The following is a 26,474-nucleotide window of genomic DNA, read 5'->3' on the forward strand; positions in this document are numbered from 1 at the left end:
GGTTTCTTGAAACTTGGATTCTCCTGCTAATTCCATTCTGATCAGCTTCCAGTGTGTTCATTAGACCTTTCTATTAGCAAAACAATCACCAACAGGATGGTAAAGTAGGAAATGTATGGGCTTAGGAATCTGAACTTAAAGCTCATTTCCATCACTCACTTAGACTCAAATAAGTCACTTTAATCTCTTTGAGTTACAAACCCTCCATGTGAACAACCACTTGACCAAAACGTTAATCACAGCATCAATTACTAGAGGGTGTTTTAAATAATTAACTCCTAAGCTTCCTTAAACCCCTGAAATTCTAGATGTTTTTGCTTCTACCAAATAATGGACGACTTAGCTTGCAGAAATGGAAAAAATAACACAAGAGAAACTCCAAAAAAAAAAGCCGAAAAGAAAGTAAAAAATCAAGAAAAGTCATGGAAGAAGAAGAAAGACTTTAGGGAAAAAAGGAAAACAACTTGATAGAACCAGGTAAAGGAACCACCCTGAAGGGAAACCCAGACTGGGAAGTGTGTCAGTTGAGATATCAATTAAAAATATCCTCTAATTTGATGCTGAATTTCATTAACCCAACATGGCCTACACATAGGTATTTTTCACTTATGGAAAAGTAATTCATCTCCAGAAGGGTAGATGGCATTACACCCCAAACCACCTGACTGACCAGGTCTTGCTCATGTAAAGCCGGTAGTTCTGTGGCCACAGCTAGCTCACTTCTTGCTAAATTCTGATGTTGAAAACCAGGTTCTCATTACTGCTAACACTGTCCACTATATGAAGACAAATGCTTGGACTAACCGGGTTTCTTAGGAAAAACTCTAAATCAGCGTTAACATATAACTAAATTGGACTCTCTGAGCTCCTCTGACCTGCATCTGAATCCTGACTCCAGAGCTGCCCAGGAACTTCTCAGGACAGGCTGAGGGACAGGAGAATGGCTTTGGGAGCCACTCAGGCTAAGGTCACAGCACAGGTCAGCCACTCGCTAACTGGGGAACCATGGGTCAATTAATCAACCTCCCGGAATCACAATGTCTAATTAATAAAAAGAAGCCTGAACAGCACAGCTACTTTGCAAAGCTATTGTGATGACAAATGAGCTAACAACTGGTAAGTAGATAAGATAGGGCCTGGCCCAGAGCAGGACACTCAATAACTGTTCGGTTCTCTGCAGTCCCTTAGTGAACACGCCATTTTTAGAAATCCATAAAATCTTACCTGCTTGCGGGATCTTTCTTAGAACACTCGTCCACTATTAAAGAAAAGAATTAAAATACATTTAAATCCACAATAGAAAAATGCAGAACTTTAACTTATCAGATTGATACTGTGATAAAACAGATTTTTGGAGACTATAGTAGAGTGCATATTAATGATACTATTGGTAGGAAATTAACATATTATGAATTTTTACTTCTCTTACATATACATAACATATATGTGAGTAAAATCAAATCAAATCAAAAATAATCGGCGTGTATCAAAATTTCATACCTACAAGTCAAGTCCCGTTTTCAATGATTATAAAACTAACCAACACCCATCAGACTGAGAGAAAATGGTATCATCGGTAGAATCAGTATCATAAACTGACAATGTGAAAAGGAAATTGCATGATTTTCCTCATTCCATCATGACACGCAGTTACAGCAATGTACACTTATTTTGCTGTTACACAGTACAACGCTTCCATCTCTTCAGCCAAGAGTGTTTACTTTGGGATGAAACACCCTCTCATTAGGAAGCTGGGTCGGTGGGCACAACACAGGAAACAGACTCTTTCTGTTGTATCTCCAATTGCAAGGTAATATAAAAGACTCTGTGATTCCAGTGTTATCAGTACACCCTCTGCTACCGTTTCCTTCCACGGTAGAGAGTCTGCCTGGACCCAATGCAGTCACCACTGCTGGCTCCCTGCCCACTGGCCATTCCTTAGTCTTCATTCTCGCTGAAGAACCACGACTCTGTGTGGATATGTACTGTCCCACTACACAGAGAAGGTGGCCTCTGCTCAGCTCCAGAAAGAAAATGATTGTACTAAGCTAATCACAGTGACTGGTTTACCACTAAGTGTTGTAGGAATGAGCATGTGACGTACTCCACCTGTAAATGTTTTGGGGGGTGGGGGGTCCACTGCGAGTCTCTCAGTTTTCACCCTAATTAAAGAAACACAGAGCTCAACCTGACTAACCATCAAAGAAACGCAAAGCAAAACACAGTGACATAGGACCTCATAGCTGTCAGATGGCTATGTTCAAGTTGACAGGAAATAACAAATGTTGGCGAGGAAACAGAGAAAAGAAATTTTTGTGCACTGTTTGTGGGATTGTAAATTGGTACAGGCACTGTGGATAACTGTACAAAGATTCCTCAAAAAAATTGAAAAAATAACTGCCATGAGATCCAGCAATTCCACCTCTGGGTATTTATCCACAGAAAAGAAAACCATGAATTTGAAAGGAAGTGTGCACCCCTATCTTTACTGCAAGATGATTTGCAATAGCAAAGATATGGAAGCAACACAGGTGTCCTTCCATACGTGAATGGATAAAGACGATGTGTGTGTGTGTGTGTGTGTGTGTGTGTGTGTGTGTGTGTGTGTACATTTATATAAAGTAATACTCATCCACAAAAAAAGAAGCAAACCTTTCCATTTGTAACAACATGGATGTTCCCAGAGGGTATTATGTTAAGTGAAATGAGACAAAGATAAATACCGTGTGATCTCTCTTATATGTGGAATCTAAAACTACAAAAACGAACAAACACACAAGAGAGACCCTCAGCTACGAAGAACAACCTGATGGATGCCAGGGGAGAGGGAGTGGAGGGGATGGATGACAAAGAAGGTGAACACGAAGCACAAACTTCCAGGTATAAAATATCGTAGCCACAGGGATGTAGCGCACAGCACAGGGAGTATGTCAACAATATCCTTATCACTTTGACTGATGGCAACAGGGCATCCTGTTGTAGAGAACTTACACTGTCATGACAATTACCCGACAAACACAGGGAAAGATCGTCTTCTAATGAAGTCAACATGTCTCATTCCGTTTTGACTTATGAGCAACGAAGGTGAAAATACTGACTTTGTTGGTATAGCTCCGTGGAAAAAACTATGCTTCTCAAAAGGCGTTGCTTTTCTGACTTGTATACTATGAGTAGAGAGCTTTAAAAAAAATGTTTCTGGGATGCTGCACACTGGCTAGTTTTGTAGTTCTTATTTGCTATTTGTTTATAGGACCGGGAGGATATTGTTGAGTTCCTAGTTTTCATTACATTTTTAGTGAGACCAAGCACTGAGTAATAACAAGTACTCATTTGCTAGATGTAATCCATTTGCAGTAAACGTTAAAGAAAGAAAAGATTCCATTTTTATAACAAGTCCAATTCATTACAAGGTAATTATAGAGGGAAACACAGCATACTAACTGAAAAAATCTTCTTTCTTATTTACACAAAAATCATATGGGATTTTAGGGATCATGATAAAATAAATAAACTTTTTTCACACAACGCTGTCTCAGATTTTAATTACTTACAATAAAATTTTATAATTTTATAATAATGCTGAATGATGGACTATTACAAAAATTAAGTAAGAAAGAAAAACATACAGATGCAGTTTACACATTCTTTTTCTTACATTTCTTTCATTAGCAAAAATATTTTACTCTAACTTTATCTATGGTAGGACCACCAGGAAAATTCACTATCAGAAGTCTTACCTAGTGTGCTATTTTCAGAAAACACTTTAGATTTCACTGCTTTCTCATAATCAGTAATCTGTTGTTGGATGCTATGTATAAAAAAGGTGATGATATTACTGTCTTAATACTGATATGAAAAACATTTATCAAAGACATGAAATTCTTAGAGCATTTCAGGTAATATCAGAGCTAATATAAAACTTTAATCATCCCATGTGCTTCAAATTTGTACGTTCTACAAACTTTTCATTAAGCGTGTGATTAAAGAAGACAAAGAAAGTAAGGTGAACCAGTCATGAATTGAGGGCATTAATGTTCAATTTACTGGAGTTAGCTTGACATAAGGGCAAGGGTCTTAAACTGAGAAGTCCTAGATCTATGACCCACAGCTATTCAGTTATCGGATAAAGTGCTTCTCTCTGGCTCAAAGTCCTCCTCTATAAAACAAGCATCCACTGCCTTATTTTACCAGGATCTTAGAGGATTCAATGAAATAATGAACCAAAAAGAGGCTCAGAGAAATAGTAAGGCAACGGAATGAGTTTTCTCGAGCTTTAGTTTTGGAACTATATTGGATTCCCAAATAAACCCCAGTGTGTGTTTTTCATAGGTTCTAACATTCAAATGTTGCAGTTTTCAGAAAATGTTTTCAGTTTTAGTTATTAGCTACTCTTCCTTTCTGGTTTGTAATTCAGGACCTCTCAGCTATTATATAATTTGTACCTAAGTGTATTTAGAAATACATTACCTCATTAAATAGATGACATAACAGTCCACTATTCCCGTAGCTACTCACACCAGAGGCAGAGAACTAACAGAGTGAAACCTGGCTTGGACTGCTACGGTCCCTTCTCCACCTCCTCAAACGCTGAACCCGCAGGTCTTATTAGAACGATGCTCAACCTCCCTGTTGAGCATCCCCATTGACTTGGAAGATATGACCCTCCTGACACACATGCATACTGATGAGTCATGGGTGGGCTCAGCCATTCTACTGTTAAATAACCTACTTTAGATTCAGATGCAGGGCTTTCTGTTGACTGGCTTCCCTGTGAAGCACAATTGAAACCATTTTGAAACCTGAGGGAGATTCAAGTCACTTGGGAGATTTTCATTATTTGGAAAACAGATCTAGGTTAGTTAAGGGCCCCACCTTAACTAAGGGATCTCAGGAAACTTAGTGCCTACTACTCTGGGAAGGGCGATACGGGACCTACGGGGACCTAAGGGAAGGGGCTCTGGGGGATACCAAGTGGCCTCGGAGTACAGATCTGGTAACAGAGGAGAAAGGAAAGTCTGATCTTTTCCTGCACGTTATTTGACCCTCTCTGACAGCTCAGAATGGTGCCAACTAACATGTGCTAGCAGAAGACACAACAAGACGCTCAAAGGGTAACTCATCGTGAAGGTCTGGGCTGACATGCGGGCCCCACATAGCTTTCCAGTGTCGGGGGAAGGCTGTGTGTGGCTAAAGCTGGGAGGCCCAGCTGCTGGGCCAGGGTGCTGGTGCTTTGGAATAGGGGCTGAGCACACAAGTAGGAGGGTGGAAACTAAGGAATGTTGGAAGTTTGAAGTCCAAGTGTGGAAAACCTCGGACCCAGAGGACTCCGGATCAGCAAGGAAACCTGGGAGCAAAGGTCAGTCGTGAGTACAGGACTCATTTCTATAGCAACCGTGCAGCAACAGAATCGATGGAAACAAGAGATATCAGAACGACCTTCTTTCCCTCTCCATCTGCCTTGTGAAAGACAATGGTCTCCCTTAGACTTAGGGAACCCTTTGGCTTCTAGAAACATTCAAGGGGGAGAGTATAGCAGATGGCCTCCGGAAAATACAGGATTTCCTGCAATGCTGAACCTTTCACAACCCCAAACAACTAGTTGGAAAATCAGAGAAAGGACATTATTTGTACCCAATGCACACGGGTTGTACTTGGAATGAAATGGAGAATGTTGGGAACCCTGGGAGAAAGGTCTTCAAAGTTCTGGAATAAGGAATCTGTGCCGTGTGCTACTTGTAACTCGTCTGACCTTTCGTTTGGTTTCTGGCTGAGGACATCCAGTCACTCTCTGCCGTTCCCCAACTGCCTGAACCAAACTGTGACATCTCACCTGTTACACAGGAAGTGACACTTAACTTGTTCTAAAGCCCCTTTTCCTGATAACTAGCATTTTAATGTAAACACTTACATCTTCGAATTTTGTAAACGAGCGAAATCTTTTGCGGTCCGCCCAAAGAAATCTGTAGCAGAGACATCAGCGCCTTGCTGAAGCAGACGCGTGACTATGTTTGGGAAGTTATCCCTTGCAGCAAACATGAGGGCCGTTCTAAAATAACAGACAGATAATTTCACCCTTAGGAACTTTAAGTTATGTAAACAGCTAATTGGGTAGACTTTACCACGCTCAGTACACTGCTTGTCTGGGTAGAATGGACCATTTACATTCTTTTGTGATCATGTTTGTAAATTATGTCTAAGGCTAAAATGAAGGGACACAGAAAAAAGAAAAAGAAAAAGAAAACAAACAAAAACCTCTGCCCCAGCTGGGTACTGCACAGAAGTTGCTAAGTTCAAGTCCTTTATTAGACAAGCAACTATGCTGAGGTCACTTATCTGAAGTGGGTGAAGATTTCAATGAAGAGTTTCCTGTTTCTTCCTTAGTCTGATATTTGGTACTTCCAAGTCAGCTAGAAGTCAGGTAAGTTAAAGCTACCTGGCAGGCTTGACAGAATAATATTAATGATAATTCTAGTAATAACACTCAGAATTGTGCTTAATGATGCTGATAAGCATGTGCTGGGCGCTGTAGTAAATCCTAGATCATCTGACACACAAACACACTTGAAGGATATAATATTATCCTTGTTTCATATCAGGAAACATATTTAACGATGATCAGTAATGTTCCCAAGGTCACGCACGTGACACATAGGAAAGACAGGCGTTAAACCCCGTCTTGTGTGACTTGAAATCCCATTTCTTTTTTCTTCATTACACACCTATGACTTGTGTTCATTAAATAAAATGTTTATTCGGTGAAAGTTGTCTTTCTCCCTTCTACTCAACCAAAAAAATGAAAACATCAAAATAGACTAGAAATAAAAAAAGAAAAAAACTGATGAATGTCTGGTAGTGGTCATTCATAGTCACATCGGGAAATTCCAGTGACATCAGTATTCTCCCAAGAAAACGGTTTAAAGCAGAGTCATCCAAAAGACAAAATCAACTCCTATTTGTGTTTAATGTGCAACGTTTCAGGAAAATTGTACGCAAAGTAGAGGTTAAAAAAACTGTCAGAGAGGAATTCCCTGCCGGCCACACACACACACAGGGAAGAGGTGCCCTAAGACTCAGGAGAGCTGGACACAGGGCTGGTGGTGCTATTCTCGGTGTGCATATGTGCCGGCAAGGGCAGAAACTGCACTGACTTTGTAAAACCTACTGTCCAGACCCCTCAGCCCCACGCATCTAAAGCTGCAGCCTCAGAGTCACTCTGGGCATCAGGTGACCGGCTCTACCTGCACAATACGCAGGGGATTACTTGGTGGGCTTAAGCCACAACTGGCGCTGTTTTTTTTTTTCTTTTTTTCTTTTTTTTTTTTTTCTTTTTTCTTTTTTTCTTTTTTTCCTTTTCTTTCTGTTTTGATTTGTCTTTATATTTTTGACATCTTTGCCTGTGTCGAGTGGGGATTCTGTGCTACAGCAGAGAACAACTTGGAGATTATTTGGTGGGCTTAAGCCACAACTGGCGCTGTGGTTTTTTTTTGTTGTTTGTTTGTTTGTTTGTTTGTTTGTTTTTTGTTTGTTTGTTTGTTTTTGTTCTGTGTTGATTTGTCTTTATATTTTTGACATCTTTGCCTGTGTCGAGTGGGGATTCTGTGCTACAGCAGAGAACAACTTGGAGATTACTTGGTGGGCTTAAGCCACAACTGGCGCTGTCTTTTTTTTTTTTTTTTTTTCTTTTCTTTTCTTTCTGTTTTGATTTGTCTTTATATTTTTGACATCTTTGCCTGTGTCGAGTGGGGATTCTGTGCTACAGCAGAGAACAACTTGGAGATTACTTGGTGGGCTTAAGCCACAACTGGCGCTGTGTTTTTTGTTTGTTTGTTTGTTTTTTGTTTGTTTGTTTTTTGTTTGTTTGTTTGTTTTTGTTCTGTGTTGATTTGTCTTTATATTTTTGACATCTTTGCCTGTGTCGAGTGGGGATTCTGTGCTACAGCAGAGAACAACTTGGAGATTACTTGGTGGGCTTAAGCCACAACTGGCGCTGTGTTTTTTGTTTGTTTGTTTTTTGTTCTGTGCTGATTTGTCTTTATATTTTTGACATCTTTGCCTGTGTCGAGTGGGGACTCTATGCTATAGCAGAGAACAACCTGGAGATCACTTGGTGGGCTTAAGCCACAACTGGCGCTGTGGTTTTTGTTTGTTTGTTTGTTTGTTTGCTTGTTTTGTTCTGTTTTGATTTGTCTTTATATTTTTGACATCTTTGCCTGTGTCGAGTGGGGACTCTGTGCTATAGCTGAGAACAACCTGGAGATTACTTGGTGGGCTTAAGCCACAACTGGCGCTGTTTTTTTTTGTTCTGTTTTGATTTGTCTTTATATTTCTGACATCTTTGCCTATGTCGAGTGGGGGTTGTCGATTGTTTTTTTACATGTGAATGTATTTGACTTTTTCCTTGTTGTTATTGTTGTGCTTGGTGATTTGCTTTGTTCTGTAATTGCCCTACCAGTGCCCAGCTTAAGAGGCACAAGATTCAACATACCCAGCGGCCAACTCCAGGCCAAGCCAGAGTACTACCGGGTTTGACCTACAAGTGACACACTCAGAGGGGATTCTTTACAGGCACATAGAGGCCAAAGGGCAAACCACATCTAAGCGGTCAATCCTCACGCAGCAGAATACCCTGCGTGGGCAAAGCCAAGTCTCACAACTAGTCAGCCTAGGAGTTAACTCCACCTACTCACAAGCGAAAAGCAATTAAGGATCTTCTTTAACAGGACAATATACACAACACAAGAGTCACTTTTAGAGCACACGCAGGGGAGGAGAACGAAGTAGTGCAAGTCAAATATAAAGGACATTTATTATATACTAATCCAGCAAGAACTAAGAACTCCAGGGCACCTATCTAATACATCGAAGCAAACACAGAGAGTCAGCCAGAATGAGGAAACAAAGAAACATATCCCAAATAAAAGAACAGAAGAAACCTTCAGAAATGGAACTAAATGAAGCAGAGGTAACCAAACTGTCAGAGACAGAGTTCAGAATTCTGATGATAAGAATGTTTAAGGAACTTAGAGAGGACATCAAGAAGGATGTAGAAATCATAACGAACAACCAGTTAGAACTAAAGAACACAGTTACCGAAATAAAGAACTCACTTGAAGGAATTAACAGCAGGTTAGATGAAGCAGAGGATCGAATCAGCGACTTAGAAGACAAGTTAGCAGAGATCACCCAAACAGAACAACAGAAAGAAAAAAGAATAAAAAACAATGAAGATGGTTTAAGAGACCTATGGGATAACATCAAGCGCAACAACATGCGCATCATAGGAATACCAGAAGGTGAAGAGAAGAAACAAGGGATTGAGAACATATTTGAAGTAATAATGTCTGAAAATTTCCCTAACCTGATGAAGGAAACCAACATACAAGTCCAGGAAGTGCAGAGAGTTCCAACCAGGATAAACCCAAACAGGTCCACTCCAAGACACATTATAGCTAAAATGGCAAAGATTAAAGACAAAGAGAGAATCCTAAAAGCAGCAAGAGAAAGACAGAGGGTTACATACAAGGGAACTCCCATAAGACTATCAAATGACTTTTCTGCAGAAACATTGAAGGCCAGGAGGGAGTGGCAGGAGATACTCAAAGTGATGGAAAACAAAGGCCTACAACCTAGGTTGCTTTATCCAGCAAGGCTATCATTTAAAATCGACGGGGAGATAAAGAGCTTCCCAGAAAAGAATAAGCTAAAGGAATTCATTACCACCAAGCCAGCATTGCAAGAAATACTAAAAGGACTTCTGTAAATAGAAGAAAGACGAAAACAACTTATCCACAAATTTAAAAATGGCAATAACTATGTACTTATCAATAATCACTTTAAATGTAAATGGTTTAAATGCTCCAATCAAGAGACATAGGGTGGCTGAATGGATAAGAAAGCAAGACCCTTGTATATGCTGTATACAAGAGACTCACCTCAGATCAAAAGACACACACAGGCTAAAAGTGAAGGGTTGGAGTAAGATATTCCATGCAAATGGAAATGAGAAAAAAGCTGGAGTTGCAATACTTATCTCTGACAAAATAGACTTCAAAATGAAGAAAATATTAAAAGACAAAGATGGACACTATATAATAATAAAGGGATCAATTCGACAAGAGGATATAACCCTAGTAAACATCTATGCACCCAACATAGGAGCACCTAAATATATAAAACAGATATTGACTGACATAAAGATGGAGATCAACAGTAACACTATCATAGTAGGGGACTTCAACACACCTCTGACAACAAGGGACAGGTCTTCCAGACAGAAAATCAATACGGAAACAACAGCCTTAAATGACACATTGGACCACTTGGATTTAACCGATATTTTCAGAGCATTCCACCCCAATGCTGCAGAATACACGTTCTTCTCAAGCGCACATGGAACATTCTCCAAGATAGACCATATGTTAGGCCACAAAGCAAGTCTGGATAAATTTAAGAAAATTGAAATCATACCAATTGTCTTCTCTGACCACAGTGCTATGAAATTAGAAATGAACTACAGGAAAAAGACTGGAAGACACACAAATTCATGGAGGCTGAATAATATGTTACTAAACAATGAATGGGTCAAACAGGAGATCAAGGAAGAAATCAAAAGATATCTCGAGACAAACGAAAATGAAAATACAACGACCCAAAATCTATGGGATGCAGCGAAAGCAGTCCTAAGAGGGAAGTTCATAGCACTGCAGGCCTACCTAAAGAAACAAGAAACATCACTAATCAACAGTTTATCTTCACACTTAAGGGATCTGGAAAAAGAACAACAAAATAAGCCCAAAGGGAGTACAAGGAAGGAGATAATAAAGATCAGAGCGGAAATAAATGAAATAGAAACCAGAAAAACAATACAAAAGATCAATGAATCCAAGAGTTGGTTCTTAGAGAAGATAAACAAAATTGACAAACCTTTAGCCAGACTCATTAAAAAAAAGAGAGAGAGGACCCAAATTAATAAAATCAGTAATGAAAGAGGAGAAGTGACAACAGACACTGCAGAGATACAAAAAATCCTAAGAAATTTCTATGAGCAACTGTATGCCAACAAATTTGACAACCTGGAAGAAATGGACAATTTCCTAGATGCATACAACCTCCCAAGGCTAACTCAAGAGGAGACAGAAAACCTGAATAGACTGATTACCACCAAGGAAATTGAATCAGTAATCAACAATCTCCCAACAAACAAAAGCCCTGGACCAGATGGCTTTACAGGTGAATTTTACAGAGCGTTCCAAAAAGAATTGTCACCTATTCTCCTCAAACTCTTCCAAAAAATCCAGAGGGAGGGAAGACTCCCAAACACTTTTTACGAAGCCACTATCACCCTGATCCCAAAATCAGACAAAGACACCACAAAAAAAGAAAACTACAGGCCGATATCGCTAATGAACATAGATGCAAAAATCCTCAACAAAATACTAGCAAACAGAATTCAGCAATATATTAAAAAGATTATACACCATGATCAAGTGGGATTCATCCCTGGTATGCAAGGGTGGTTCAACATCCGCAAATCAATTAATGTGATACACCACATTAACAAAATGAAAAATAAAAATCATATGATCATATCAATTGACGCAGAAAAAGCATTTGATAAAATTCAGCAGCCATTCATGATAAAAACCCTTAAGAAAGTGGGAATAGAGGGATCATATCTCAACATAATAAAGGCCATATATGATAGACCCACAGCTAACATCATACTCAATGGGGAAAAACTAAAACCATTCCCCTTAAAATCAGGAACAAGGCAAGGCTGCCCACTTTCTCCACTTCTATTCAACATAGTGCTGGAAGTTCTAGCCACAGCAATCAGACAAGAAAAAGAAATAAAAGGCATCCAAATCGGTAAGGAGGAAGTAAAACTGTCATTATATGCAGATGATATGATACTATATTTAGAGAACCCTAAAGACTCCACCAAGAAACTATTAGAGCTGATAGATGAATTTAGTAAAGTAGCAGGATACAAAATTAATATTCAGAAATCAGTTGCATTTGTATATACCAATAATAAAACATCAGAAGGAGAAATTAAAAAAGCAATTCCGTTTACAATTGCTCCAAAGACTATAAAATACCTGGGAATAAATTTAACCAAAGAAGTAAAAGATCTGTACTCAGAAAATTATAAGACACTGAAGAAAGAAATGAAAGAAGATACAAATAGATGGAAACACATACCATGTTCATGGATAGGAAGAATTAATATAGTTAAAATGTCCATACTGCCTAAGGCAATATATATATTCAACGCAATTCCTATCAAACTACCAACGACATTTTTCACAGAAATAGAACATATAATCCTAAAATTTATATGGGATAACAAAAGACCCCGGATATCTTCAACAATCTTGAGAAATAAGAACAAAGTGGGAGGTATAACAATACCTGACTTCAAATTATACTACAAGGCTACAGTAATCAAAACAGCATGGTACTGGCATAAAAACAGACCCATAGATCAATGGAACAGAATAGAGAGTCCAGAAATAAATCCATGCCTATATGGCCACTTAATCTATGACAATGGAAGCAAGAATGTACGGTGGGGTAAAGACAGTCTATTCAATAAATGGTGCTGGGAAACTTGGACAGACACATGCAAAAAGATGAAGCTGGATCACCTCCTTACACCACATACAAAAATAAATTCAAAATGGCTTAAAGATTTAAATGTAAGATCTGAAACCATAAAATTCCTAGAAGAAAATATAGGAAGAAACTTCACAGACATTACCCGGAGTAAGATTTTTACTGATATATCCCCTCGCGCGAGGGAAGTAAGAGGAAAAATAAACATGTGGGATTACATCAAACTAAAAAGCTTTTTCACAGCAAAGGAAACCATCAATAAAACAAAAAGGGATCCTACTGATTGGGAAAAGATATTTGCCAATGATATATCTGATAAGGGGTTAATATCACAAATTTATAAAAAACTCACTCAACTCAACTCCAAAAAAACAAACAACCCAATTAAAAAATGGGCAGAGGACATGAAGAGACATTTTTCTAAAAAGGACACACAGATGGCAAACAGACATATGAAGAAATGTTCAACCTCACTAACCATTAGAGAAATGCAAATAAAAACCACAATGAGATACCACCTCACCCCAGTCAGGATGGCTATCATCAATAAATCAACAAACAACAAGTGCTGGCGTGGATGCGGAGAAAAGGGAACGCTGGTGCACTGTTGGTGGGAATGCAGATTGGTGCAGCCACTATGGAAAACAGTTTGGAGATATCTCAAAAATCTGAAAATGGAACTACCTTATGATCCAGCAATCCCACTCCTAGGTATCTATCCGGAGAAATCCAAAACTCCAATTCAAAAATCTTTATGCACTCCTATGTTTATTGCAGCACTATATACAATAGCCAAGACCTGGAAACAACCGAAATGCCCATCAGTAGATGACTGGATTAAGAAACTGTGGTACATTTATACAATGGAGTATTACGCAGCCATAAAGAAGAAAGAAATCTTACCATTTGCAACAACATGGATGGACCTAGAGAATATTATGTTAAGTGAAATAAGTCAGAAAGAGAAAGACAAATACCATATGATCTCACTTATATGTGGAATCTAAAGAAAAGAATAAGTGAATGAACTAATCAGAAACAGTTTTGGAAAAATGGAGGAAAAACTGAGGGTTGCTAGATGGGCAGGGGGGTGGGGATAAGGGGAAGGTGAGAGGTTTTGGGAACGTACAGAGGGATAGTGGATGGGGGAAGGGGGGTTCACACAGTGTGAGGGATATAAATGATAAATGTCTAAGTTTTGCTTTGTCTTGTGCACCTGAAACTAATTAATAAAAAAAATAAAAAATAAAAAAAATAAAAGCAAAAAAAAAAAAAAAAAAAAAAAACTGTCAGAGAGACTAAGTCCAACGTTGTATCATAAACTAAAAGTTAGAGCCCTTACTATACAAAACCAGTAAAGTTAACATGAACACCCATTAGCTAACATAAGATCATACGAACAAAAACTCCTTGACAAATAACATCAGTGAATAATATAAATAAATATGAATATGAATCCTGCAGGATACTCTTCTTCCTCTTGCCCAGTCAGAATAATTGCTTTTCAACCCAACAGATGATGTGTTGGTATTTTTCACTACATAATTATAAGTTAATCCTCTTCTTATTGATTGAATCTGACATGAGCGATTGTTACCACTCTAGAATAATACTAAGGTTAAGAAAAAGAGAAGAAACAACTATACCTTCGTATCTGATCGCCTGCATTTATGTTTGCATCTTTCTTTATTAAAAATTCCACCATTTCCTCATTGTTTGTATGTGTAGCACGTATAAATGGTGTGCAACCAGACTGTAAAACAGAGAAGCAATTTATTGAAATTACATATTTCTAAGCTGAATTTTAAAACTCAAAAAAATCCTCTGAACTTAAACATACACTAAGAATAGGGAATAAAGAGCAGCCCCCTGTGCTGTGATCAGCTGCTCCTTCCCTTTAAAATACCCTCCTTCTACGTCCCCAGCAGATGAACTGCAAGCTCATTCCCCAGAACAACATTCCCTTCAAACACTGACAGGCCCAACGTTCCAAGAATCTTTGCTCCTATCAAAGCCTCTATCGTAGTATAACTGCAGTTATTTTATTCTTCCCCGTCTGAACCGAGAGCCTTTGAGGGCAGGGGCTATATTTCATTTCTGTAACTACAAACTCTAAAACACAGTAGTAAGCGCGTTCAGTATTTTTATTGAACCGATAACTTAAATGTTTATCTCTGGAGTAGTGTTTTTTAAATTATATTCCAAAGAATATGTACTTTACCAGAAGTTAAGTACTGAGCCCCAGTAGGAAGATTCCAGGAAGATTATCTCTGTGTGAGAAATATTACAAAACTGTGATTTATATGCCTATTACTAAAGAAATATTTCACTTTTGCTTAATTCCGATTTGACAATATTTTTCTGTGGCAAACAGAAACGTTTGAGAAAAGATAGAATTTCAGGGACAGTTTTGAGAGCTTTCCAACAGAGGTGAAGTTTTCTCCAGCTTATAGAGACGCGCTTGCTTCTCTTGAATCAATGCTCTCAGGACCCAGATGTCACGTTCAGGCTCTCTTGTTCCAAAAGGATCACTAAGGGAATGGACTTTAAGTTAAAAAGACTTAGGCTCCAAATGAACTTTGATTGCTTATGACTAAATGGCCCAGGACTTCTCTGCGATAGGAAGACGATAGATTTTTAACTTAGCTGTCGGAAAGCTCAATATGAATTTTCGTCTCAGTAATAATGATAATAGTGGGACGCTAACGGATACCTACTTTTTGAAAAAAAAATCTGTGTTTTACCTCCTGCTCCATTTCAGTTGCTACTTAAAATTATTTCATATTTTAGGAAAAATATAAATCAGAAATGAAACTATCATAGCTTATCAATCAATGTTTTAGTACTGATTCATATAGATTATTTTTAGCATAATGAAAGTGACTAAATCACTTGCATTTTTTAAGAAACAATTTAAGGAGAAAGATATAAAACTATCTGCAATATGCATAAACTCTCCAACTATAACTACGATTAAACTAATAAAACATATAGACATTGTAAAAGGACTATTATTATATATGGGACATATAAAGAGAAAGGGTTTCAAAAACACTTAGGAACTCTAACTTGAAAAATCCAATCGTTCTAAAGAGGCTAACATAAATAGACATAATAAGTCAAGATAGACTGTCTTGAAAATCTTGAAATGTTTATCAAAATAAGAGTTCTGACAATTAAGTTTGAGAATTTGCCACCGTGCATTTACATTGGCAGCGCTGTACAAACAGTTCACTAAGGTTTCATAACCTTGGTATGCCGATGTCTCAGAGATGTGCTTGTGTCGACCTGTGGCGGTGTCTTGCTGAGTGGTGCTCATCATTGTTGTTGCGTGTTTTTGTGTGCTGTCGTGAGAATGTCTGAGCTACACACATTAGAGCAACACATAAACATTAAACTTCTTGTTAAATTTGACAAGAGTGGAAGTGAAATCAGGGACATTGTAGTCCAAGTTTATGGGAATAATGCCATGAAGAAAACGGCAGTGTACAAATGGGTTAAACGTTTTTCTGAGGGGAGAAAACGCACCACCGATAAAGAGAGATCAGCGTCGCCAGTAACGAGCAGAACTGAGGAAAACACTGCAAAAATTCATCGAATTGTGCACCAAAATCGATCACTGACTGTGAGAAGCAGAGCAGAGCAAGAAACCATCAATAGAGAAACAGTTAGGACAATCTGAACTGAAAATCTTCGCATAGGAAAGGTGGGTGCAAAAATGGTCCCGAAGGAGCTCACTGATGAACAAAAGCAAAGGAGAGTCAAATTTGCCAAGACATTTTTGAGAGTCAAGACGACGTTTTGGGCCGTGTTATCACTAGTGAGGAAACAAACATGAGTGTACCAATAAAACCGTGAAACAGAGCGTCAAAGTGCACAACGGAAGTCAGCAAATTCTCCACAATCAAAACAGTTCCATCAGTCCAAACCTAGAGTCAAAACAATGTCGCTAACCTTTTTCGATATCGGAGGGATGATTCATTATGAATTTGTACCAACTGGACAAACAGTTAACCAAGTTCTTGATTTGGAACTGTGGAAAGGCTGCGTGAAAAAGTTAAACAAAAACGACCTGAACTTATCGACAACAATTCATGGCTCTTCCATCACGACAATGCACCAGCTCACAGGGCATTTTCTGTGAGAATGTTTTTATCTGGTAAACAAATAACTGTATCAGAAACCCACCCTACTCACCTGATGTGGCTCCCAATGCCTTCTCTCTTTACCCAAAGTTAAAGAAAATATTGAAAGGAAGACATTTTGATGACACTCAGTTTATCAAGGATAATACGATGACAGCTCTGATGGCCAATCCAGACAAAACGTTCCAAAATTGCTTTGAAGGGTTGACTAGGTGCTGGCGTCGCTTCATAGCTTCCCAGGGACAGTACTTCGAGTGTAACCATAGTGATATTCAGCAATGAGGTAGGTAGTACTTTTTCTAGAATGATTTTGCGAACTTAATTGTCAGACCTCGTGTACTATAAGACAGGAATCATAACCTCCAGTGCTAACGGAGGCAAAGTAGTTGACTCAAGTAAGAGAAGAACGCAGGGGAGGCCAGTAGCGAACGAGAGAACACATGTCTCACGTAAGAGGTGCAGCATAGTCAAGGCTCAAGGGGGACTAGGTTTGATTCTGTAAGAGATTCTTGACATTCAGATTGCTGTGTGAGTCTCCAAAATTGTCAATATTGACTCAACATATGGAGGAAACTAAACATACCCAGAGGACACATTTTGTCTATAGCTGACATGGGATTTTATATTTGCTGTTTCCAAATGGTTGTGTATAATGTGCATATCTGTATGTAAAAGAATTCCTTTCTTTGGTATCATACTCGTATGCTTTATCAAAAACTTGGGCACCGACATGCAACGAAAACTGTCATTTAGACTCATTTTACCCACTTGAATAATTTTTCCAATACTTATTCAAACCACAGTCTATTTGTATTTATTTTTCACAGATTGTTAATCCAATGGAAAATTACTCATAGAACCACTGAAACTAAATTTTTGAAACGGTTCCCATCTATATTGGTACGAACTTCAGGCTCTTGATGTTTTGATGTTTAAACCTGCCATCCTGATTATGCCAGGGCTCTAGGAACTTAACAGACATACTGAGACAGTCTATCGCACAGCCTCAACTAAAAGGAAAGTTCACGATTTCCTACTATTGCAGGAAAACCCTGCTGGTAATAAACATTTATTGAGCAAACGATTTGCGCATGCACTAAGATGCTAAATTCTTAAAGGGTGATATGCTACTTATTAGTAGACTACCCATCAGCAAATTTCTAAAGATTCTCTGAGCGCCAGTGAATGAGTAATGACTGAAAGGAAACAGGTGTACTTCTGTAAGCCAGCAGATATCGCCAATGATACTCCCTTTCACTGCTTGAGCCCACAGCTAAAGACAGTTCAAAGTCAGGCCAAGAGTGTTGGAAAGAAGAGAGCTCAGGGAAGTGTCCCTCCCAAACTGAACCTCTTCTAGAGATTTCTTACGTTTTTGAAATCTGTGAAGTGATACATTACACTTATCCGTTTAGTGATTTTGAACCGAGAGTTGTGTCTGAATTTATTAGATCCAGGACTTATTAGATTTACTCAGTCAAAACTTTCAGGGAAGAGCCCAGGCCTGTAAATGTTTGTACAGTTCCTCAAGTGACTGTGATTCGCCAGCACAATTCTAGCTGAGATCTACTGCAGTACCAATCACTTCAGTCTGTTCTTTCGCCTACGTGGCCAATTCCCTCGGTCATTTGAGGATTCGGACAAATAACAGAAAAGTGTAAGAGACATGTCAATTATCCAAACTGCACATCATTTCCTGGGTTGGAGTGGAAAAAAGACTAATCCACTCAAAATGCAACTGGATTTCATTATTGATAATTCTCCATCAAGACATCTAGATTGCACGGCAGAGTTTAGAGTCTTAATCTAGGTGGCTCTTTCCGCCAAAATAAGATTGTATGTCAGTTAATTATCTGTCCCTTCCTCCTGTTTGCCACTTACTCGCCACCATTCACTGAAATCTTGTGGCCTCAGTGTCCTCCTAGAATCTATATCCGGGCAACCTTGCCTCTCACTAACTCTCTCTCCTCAACTAAGGATTACTATCCCCGAAAACTGGACAGCCCCTTGCCTAAACATAGAAATTAATGGGAAAAATAACTAAGAACCTCTCTGGTATTTCCCCTCCCTGGCCAAATTTCCAAGTCGGTCTGCACCGTTCCTCTGAGTGCTCTCTCCTTTTCCCTCTTAAGCTTTGGCCCATGAGAGCTAAATCACCTTCATATAAATCACCTTTTTATAACATAGGAACATGTGAAGAGCATGAAGATTTCCGTGAAATTGTGAAATTTTTCTGTTAGTTTTAGTTTTAAGAGAAAGCCTATTGCCAAGGCGAATTTTGCTTTCCTGCATTGTTTTCCATTAGTTGGTCAAACACTCAGACAGAAAAAAAAATATTGGAAAAAGACAGTTTTTCCTGTGACAAACTGTGTTTTTACAAATATTTGCCATAAGCACATAAAAGACAGGTGAGCCTTCTACGACTTCTTTAGAAGTATCAGCATGTAAAGTGCACTCTTCGGCAACTAAGTTCAAAATGTTTTCATTCAGGAAACTGCCTGACTTGCAAACAAGTAAAACTGACCCTACCGGTGTCAACCTAGAGCATTCCTGCCGGGGTTGCAGTGGCGAGAGGTGATGTACGTCCAGGAGCAAAAGCGCGTGAAAGCGGCCCCATCACCTCCTCCCTCTGTACACCTACAACCCGTCCAGGACCTGCATGAGGCTGAGCAGGAGCCCCACTCCGAGGTGGAGACCCTGAGAGGGGCCGTGGCTGGCAGAGGGGTTCTGAGCACAGGCAGCTGTCCTTGCTGGATGCCCAGACGTGACTGACCCTCCTGCGCAGTCTTCAGAAACCCGGGGTCCTGGGGTGCCAGGGGCCTGTGGCCTGCTGCTTCCCCTCCCCCACATGCACACCGCCAGCTCCCCCTGCCGGGTACCAGGTCTCCATTCCTCCTCCCACCCATCCCCAGCAGCGCCCATGTCCTAAGGCCCTGCCCGCACAGAAGCCACCCCCTCATCACTTCCCTCCCCCCAGAACTTCAGTGCTTGGTGGGCTCTGAGCCTGGCACCCACTTCCACGCAGAACAGCAAGTGCTTCCTTCTGGGGTGGAATGGGAGCTGGGAGGCATAGCTGGGCCCTTTCCTTAGACACCCCATTTCCCAGCCTCCCTGACTTGGCTTTGGAGTTGTTTCCGTGGTGACAGGGCCTGATGTACAGTATGCAATACATACCTACTAGAAATACAATGCTTGGGGCTAAAGAGACGTGTATTGCAAATATTGGGTAAATACGCCTGTTGATCGATACCTTGTCAGTTGCTTCAATATCTGCCCGGTGTTGCAGCAGCTTTGCGGCAATGGCTGTGTTCCCAAGCAGGACCGCGTAGTGCAAAGCGGTGCAGCCACACTCGTCCTTTATATTGGGATCAGCTCCGTGTTCCAGCAGGAAACTCGCACACTCCTCTTCCTGGGCCTGTACGGCCTGTGGATTATACCCAGAAATAGACGGTCAATTCTGGGAATTCAAAGTAGATATTCCACAACTTTCCCCAATTAGTTCTAAGTAATCGGGACAAGTTCATTTTCATTCTAAATCATTCAGTCCGTCTGGTGTTGACATAGCTGGCTACCATGTACCTTCATCAGAGCAGTCCGCTTCTCGTTGTCTTGGAGATTCAGCTTGCATTTCCTCTCTATTAACAGAGTCACCACTCCCAGGCGACCACAGTCACAGGCCAGATGCAGAGCGGTCCTATGAGGGTGACAAGGCTTTTCAGGACATTACAGGGCACTGTCTCAAACATGCAATTCCTCACGTAACTGTGAACGTGAGATGCTATTCCTAGGCCTTCTAAACCAATGTGGAGTTTGCTTCTGCACAAGGACAGTATTTACAGGCTCTTGTCACTCACCACATGAATGAAAGAGCAGCCTATGTGAGTGAGAGAGGACATGACCCGGGGATTCAGCTCAACATGGGTTTGATCCCACTTCAGCTCTGTCACTTGTTAGCTATCCCTTCGCCTTTGTGGGCCTCGATTTCCTCAGCAACAAAATGGGCATAAAAACAGTAGTCACCTCACAGGACACAGGACTTTGCTGTGCATCTATGCTCAACTGACATCTATGCAAAGAGTTGGCTACACACTTCCTACCACAAAACACAGCTGAATAATTGTTAGATAATATGATTATAGTGGTTACTATTACTACTACTTCGCAAAGACAACCTGTCGATTAAGCAAAATGACATCACTCTAAATACCTTGCAGATATGTTTTAAGGATTAGAAAGGACACTGTATGGCAATGATTCTAAGATACTAGTTTCTCAATTTTAACACCTCTGACTTTGGAAGACAGTTTATAATTCAGAATGTCTTGTAACTATGATTGGCAGCCACTTAAAACCTTTCTTTTTGGTACACACAAGAGTGGACACCCTGCCGTCCATGGCACCTTAAATGGAGGGAAATAATTGTACATACAAAAGACCTATTGTGTTCTAGTCCTGCACTTCCCATTGAAATCAATGCTGGTTCTTAAAACCACTGTGGGGAAAGAGGACTCAAATAACAAAACAAAAGAAGACAAGTTTTTAAAAGTAATTCTTATTTTGATTTCCAAGAAACTTGAAGCCAAAGGAAACTCAGGATTCAAATGAACAGGGAGGGCACATTTTATTCAATATTTAGTTTTATAGATTATATGAAAATCAGATGTTTCCATTGATCACTATTAGTATTTGTACACTTTCAAAGTGGCCGGTTTGGTTACCTTTTACAACGTCCTAACTGCAGAAATCCTTTTGTTTGAAAGGAGGAAGCAAAAGGTTCCATTGAGATTAGCTTCTAATGCTTCCACGTCAAATTTTTCATTTGGCTCATACAGGTCAACAGAAAAATTTTAAGGGTGAAAAGAGCCTGAGAGACAGATTGAAAAGGTCCTGAGTAGACTACATCTGGTACATACTAGGTATTCAGGTTATAGTTGATGAACAAATGGGTGAAAATAATGGATAACTACAAATGGAGAGTTCAATAATTTTAAGGAAAAAATTTACACAGTAAAGCAATACTTCTGCAATAGTAATAATCACTTTTATTTGCTATTTTTGATTTCTGATTTTCATAAGGACACAGCTAAAAAGAGTAATGAAAAATCATGCACATATTATAGGCAATCAAACTATATGTAATACAAAACATAAGTGTATATAAAAATATATATGCGTGAACTCGAAAGGCAAGAAAAAAGGTTCCCTTTACTCCTGAAGGGGCTAAAAGTTGCCCGAAAATACCAGTCTTTAAAAATGTAAAAAACGAAATAAAATAGAAAAGTGAGAAATTATTTTCATCTGTGCAAGATTCGTATTCCTGAAATCAATGAAATGTCCCCCTGGATTATTTCACTAATAATAAGCTTTTTCTTGAATTTCTATATATGTTCATTGTAGAAATCAGATTTTTTTAAAAGGAAACAAAAATTTCACTTATAATACAAATGCTCAGCTATCAATTTTATCCCAATTTGCACACGTTTTCGGCTAACATAAGATACTAATCTGTTTGTGTGTGTGTGTGTGTGTGTGTGCGTGTATAATGAAAGCGATTTATTTTCTCCCTTCCGATCTATCCCAGTATATCTTTGCACGTCAACATACATCTATTATCTATACCACTTTCAATGGTTGTATATTATTTCCCGGTATGGATGCACTGCTTATGTGAGTAATTTATAATGCATTGCTGTTTTTAAGTAGTGCTGAGAAAAATAAATTGTATGTAACTTACCTAATCATTTCGTAAAGATACTTGAGTATTTGGAATTGACGGGTAAAGGCAACTATATTTTTTAAACGTGGTCCTGATCACCAAGTGGCCCACTTGAAAAGCCAAAAGCAAGTTAAACTTGAAGCAGCAGTGTAAGCGCCGTGGCTCCTCTCCTTCACACGCTTTGTGGACGGAAAGGGGAATTTTGTTTCTCTTTTACCTTAAATACCTTTTCTCACTATAAACACGAACTATGTCCCCAATGTCCGTTGGCCACTTGTAGGTACACACACATAGCTGTACACTGATGCAAAATGGATGCTGGATTGTATGGGAAGAATGTTTAGCCCACAAGTCGACCTATGATGGGAAGTTTCTTTCTCGTTACGCACTTTTCTATAGGATATGACATTATGTCTGAAATTGTGAACATCAAAAATAAAATGCTGTGAATACTGAGTTGATGTCCATCACAGATATTTAGTTAAATGCCTTTGAACGTGTCAGTATAGCGCTCTGTAAGGGGAATGATGAGTGGGTCCCAAGTGTTTATTTCTGCTGCCCGCAGAGTCCGCCTGGGCCCTGGACCCCAGGTAGGGTCTCCACCCCGGGGAAGACAGCCCAGCGCCCTGGGTGACAGGAGGGCTGGCATCACCTGGATGAGCCCCGGCAGGTGAGCCCCTCCCCCAGGGCCCCGCCTCCCCCGGGGCCGCCTGTGGCCACCGGCCTCGCAGCCCTCTCACCGCTTCTGCCTGTCTCTGTCATTCAAGCGCCCCGGACGGAGCAAGAGAAGCCTCTGCACTTCCGGGACGTCCCCGCTGCAGGCGGCTATGTGGATCTTCCTGAGATCCTTCCCTTCGATTTGGTAGCTCCCGCTACCCTCAGTCTTCTTGACAGCACCATGGCGCTGCGAGCTGTTTTTGGATTCCAAGTGCGCCGCGCGACTCTCATGCCTCGAGTGAACATCCTCCTTCCTGGCCGAACCTAAGGGCGTCGCAAGCCCCTCAGCACCGCTCATGCTTTTCAGTCCGCTGAGCCCAAACAGCAGTAGACTCAGGAGCCGTCAACTGCCTCTCCCACCAGATCCCAGCAGGACAGTGAGGCGGTTTGGAACCTCTCGGCCCAGAATGCCTGTAACCCAGCAACCGGGCCGGGTCAGAGCTGATGTCACTGGCAGGTGCACAGAAGCCTAAGGTGCAAGGGCACCCAGAGCTCACGGGCAAGGCCCAGGCGTCTCACATCTCAGAGGCACTTGGAGGCAGCGCTGGGTTCCCTTCAGACCCTGCTGGGCTTTGGCCCAGTCTTTTGCTGGGTCACGTGGGGAAAATGAAATAGGAAATTTCATTTCCTGAATTAGAAAACCAGATATGTAAGAGGCAGAGAACTTAGGAGAAGCAAAAAACGTAAATGAGAAAAAAGAAAAAAACTTATGTTCTCTAAAAGTGTGAAATCTATTGATTTCTAGCAATAAAATACAAAAGCACTTAAGAGTTTGGTTTCCAAAGATAACCCTTTTGTCTTTTCAAATGTTCTATTTTGAACCTCTTAATCTATGAAACACCTTTAGAAAAATAATTACCTTAGACTAGAAAGCTACTTTAGAAAGTTAAAGTATAATTTGTATCTATGTGCTTCTTGAATAAGGCCTGTGAACACAGACATCTATTGATTTGTTCCTTTTGACATGAGATTTCACCAATTTATGCCATCTGGAATGGCCAGAAAAGATCTCTCTTTCCATTCTTTTAGTTGGCAGTGTGTTCACTTGTCAGTCTGTTACAACTGTACCAGTATTATTATAGCTGCCCTTTGATTTTCGTATACTTTTTTTGCAACCCACCTTAAATTTGTCATTTAAATCCTTCAACTGTCTTTCCAAAGTTAATCAGATCACGAATAACCACACTGCTACTGACAGTTCATTTTTGGCAGTGTCACAACATTCATCTGGCCAATGATTTTGCCAATGTTGTGTATTTAATCATATTTTTGTCCTTATAAAATTGTGTGCCATTTACCAACACCAAGAAGCATAGATCATATAAACGTAATACAATTATTAAACTTGGACGTCATTAGATATTCTGAGCAAAATCCTTACATCAAGTGAAATAATCAAATTAAAGAAAAAATAGAAACCCTTAGAAATAAATCTTGGGAGATTATAGCTGAAAATCAAGGATAAATCAGTACTAACTTTGACAACTTTCTTGGGATGAAACCCTTACATTATAACACGGTAAGACTAATATGATGTTTTTCTGCTTTTAAGTTGCATATACATTTGAACCTAAAATGCTATGAACTAGTAAACTAGTGAACTAGTAAACGTAATAACTATGTAAGCTTGCCATCCAGTAGAAAAGTATCTACTGTCTTCCCAGTCTATCATTTCAGAAGGAAAGAATCCAATTTTTCCTATTGTGTTTTTCTTTCAGAAATGGATTACAGCAGAGCAAGACGATTTCTGAGGCTCTAGGAGACTATTTTGGCCCTTTGCTCACAAGCACTGAGTCCAGGTTTTGGGAAGTGCTTCTATACACTTTTACCTGCCAGGTAGTATATATGGCTGTTTCCAAGTGGAGGAAGCTTTAGACCTTCGAAATTTGACAAGTGACGATTCGTACATCACACAATATTTTACTCTCGATGAAGTTATGGTCCCAGGGTTATGGTTATTGTTACAGAAACTCTTGACTACTGGCATAAACATGCTAGGACAAAGAGTGGACAAACGTCTGGCCGATTTGGAAAACAAAGACTATGTAGATAAAATTCTTGCAGAGTTTTGGTTATGAGAATATGTGCACTATATGGAAGATAACAGACAAGATGTACGTGACAAGAATGCTTTTAGAAACAGACTTTCCAATTTCGTACGTATGATATTACTATTTCATCATCACATGAAATCATTTCTTCCCGGGCCTTCGTTCAGACCACAGGTATTTCATTTTCAACTCAAAAAAAGATACCGCTATTGCAGTTAACAAGGTTTGGCCGAAAAGTGTGAATTTCCCTTAATGGTGTATAAACTGGCATTCATGTATTTTGCTCAGTATACTGCAATAATAGAAAACACTATTCGAAATGTCATTGTCACATCAACAGCTATGTCCCTTGTTTCCTGAGTGTTAATTCCTCCTCCACTGTGTTCCTTGTGGGTAACTTTGCCATTGCTTCTGTGATTGTGGGAGTAACCAATTCCATGGCATTGTGGAGCGTCCATCTTGATTCCATACCCATGATTAATCTTGCCATTTATACAAGATTATCTTTCCATTTTTCTGCACACAGTTCCTATGCGTTTGTTTACAATGTGAAGCCCTCGGTGAACCATAGGAAGTGAGTGTTGTGTGTGCTAGGCCACCCACTGTTACAAAGTGCTACTTTCATAGTAATCCGGGTGTGTGCTTTATCAGCAGCTAAAGCATAGGACTGCAGGACCTTTTTGAAGATGTTGTTTCTTGTTATGGTATTTGGGGTTGCTCGTGGCCGAATTTTTATTCCAGTATTTTTAGCCTCTTTTTTTTTTTTTTTAAGGTTTGTTTGAATATCAACTAGCAAATCAAAGACCAAGTATAGAATTCCTGATTGCCTCCAATTCAGTCTGATAAAAACGCATAATTATGAATAGGGTAATAGGGGGATCACTGCATAAATTATATAAATGTGTAACCATTATGCTGTATGCCTGAAACTGACATAAATAATATTGAATATCCACTGTAATGGAAAAAAATAGATAATTAAAAAAACAAAGAATAGTCAGTAAACTAAAAACAAAGGCATGTTTTCTTCACTTGAAAAATCCCATTTTAAAATGTTATTTAAAATATCCTGAGAAAAATTAGTCTTACATTAAAATACCTTTACTAAATTAGGAAGTGTCACTTTTATTATGATCTATAGAATCAAGTAAAAAGTATAACTTTCCAGTTATTCTTTTCCTTTTATTTCTTCTTTCGATGTTTATACCTGGAACTCAAGTATTTTACGTG

At 39.5% G+C, this 26,474-nt stretch overlaps 1 protein-coding gene and 1 pseudogene across 1 annotated transcript in view; one reads left to right on the top strand and one right to left on the bottom strand.

The window, feature by feature from the left end:
* LOC148759262 (ankyrin repeat domain-containing protein 26-like) overlaps positions 1 to 23,491 on the bottom strand; it is a 44,074-nt gene extending 20,583 nt beyond the window's left edge. Inside the window, exons 1-5 of the mRNA XM_088794007.1 lie at positions 23,217 to 23,491; positions 20,340 to 20,454; positions 20,011 to 20,184; positions 14,265 to 14,371; positions 5,909 to 6,046 (exon numbers count right to left, since the gene is read on the bottom strand). Of these exons, the coding sequence (XP_088650133.1) occupies positions 5,909 to 6,046; positions 14,265 to 14,371; positions 20,011 to 20,184; positions 20,340 to 20,454; positions 23,217 to 23,491 (809 nt within the window). The remainder of the gene's footprint in view (positions 1 to 5,908; positions 6,047 to 14,264; positions 14,372 to 20,010; positions 20,185 to 20,339; positions 20,455 to 23,216) is intronic.
* Positions 23,492 to 23,600: 109 nt separating this feature from the next.
* LOC148759263 (patched domain-containing protein 3 pseudogene) lies at positions 23,601 to 26,026 on the top strand (annotated as a pseudogene).
* The last annotated feature ends 448 nt before the right edge of the window (positions 26,027 to 26,474 follow it).

This window comes from Rhinolophus sinicus, chromosome 1, assembly GCF_057876585.1.
Source record: "Rhinolophus sinicus isolate RSI-liver-muscle chromosome 1, RSI-T2T, whole genome shotgun sequence".
NCBI classification, from domain to species: Eukaryota; Metazoa; Chordata; class Mammalia; order Chiroptera; family Rhinolophidae; genus Rhinolophus; species Rhinolophus sinicus.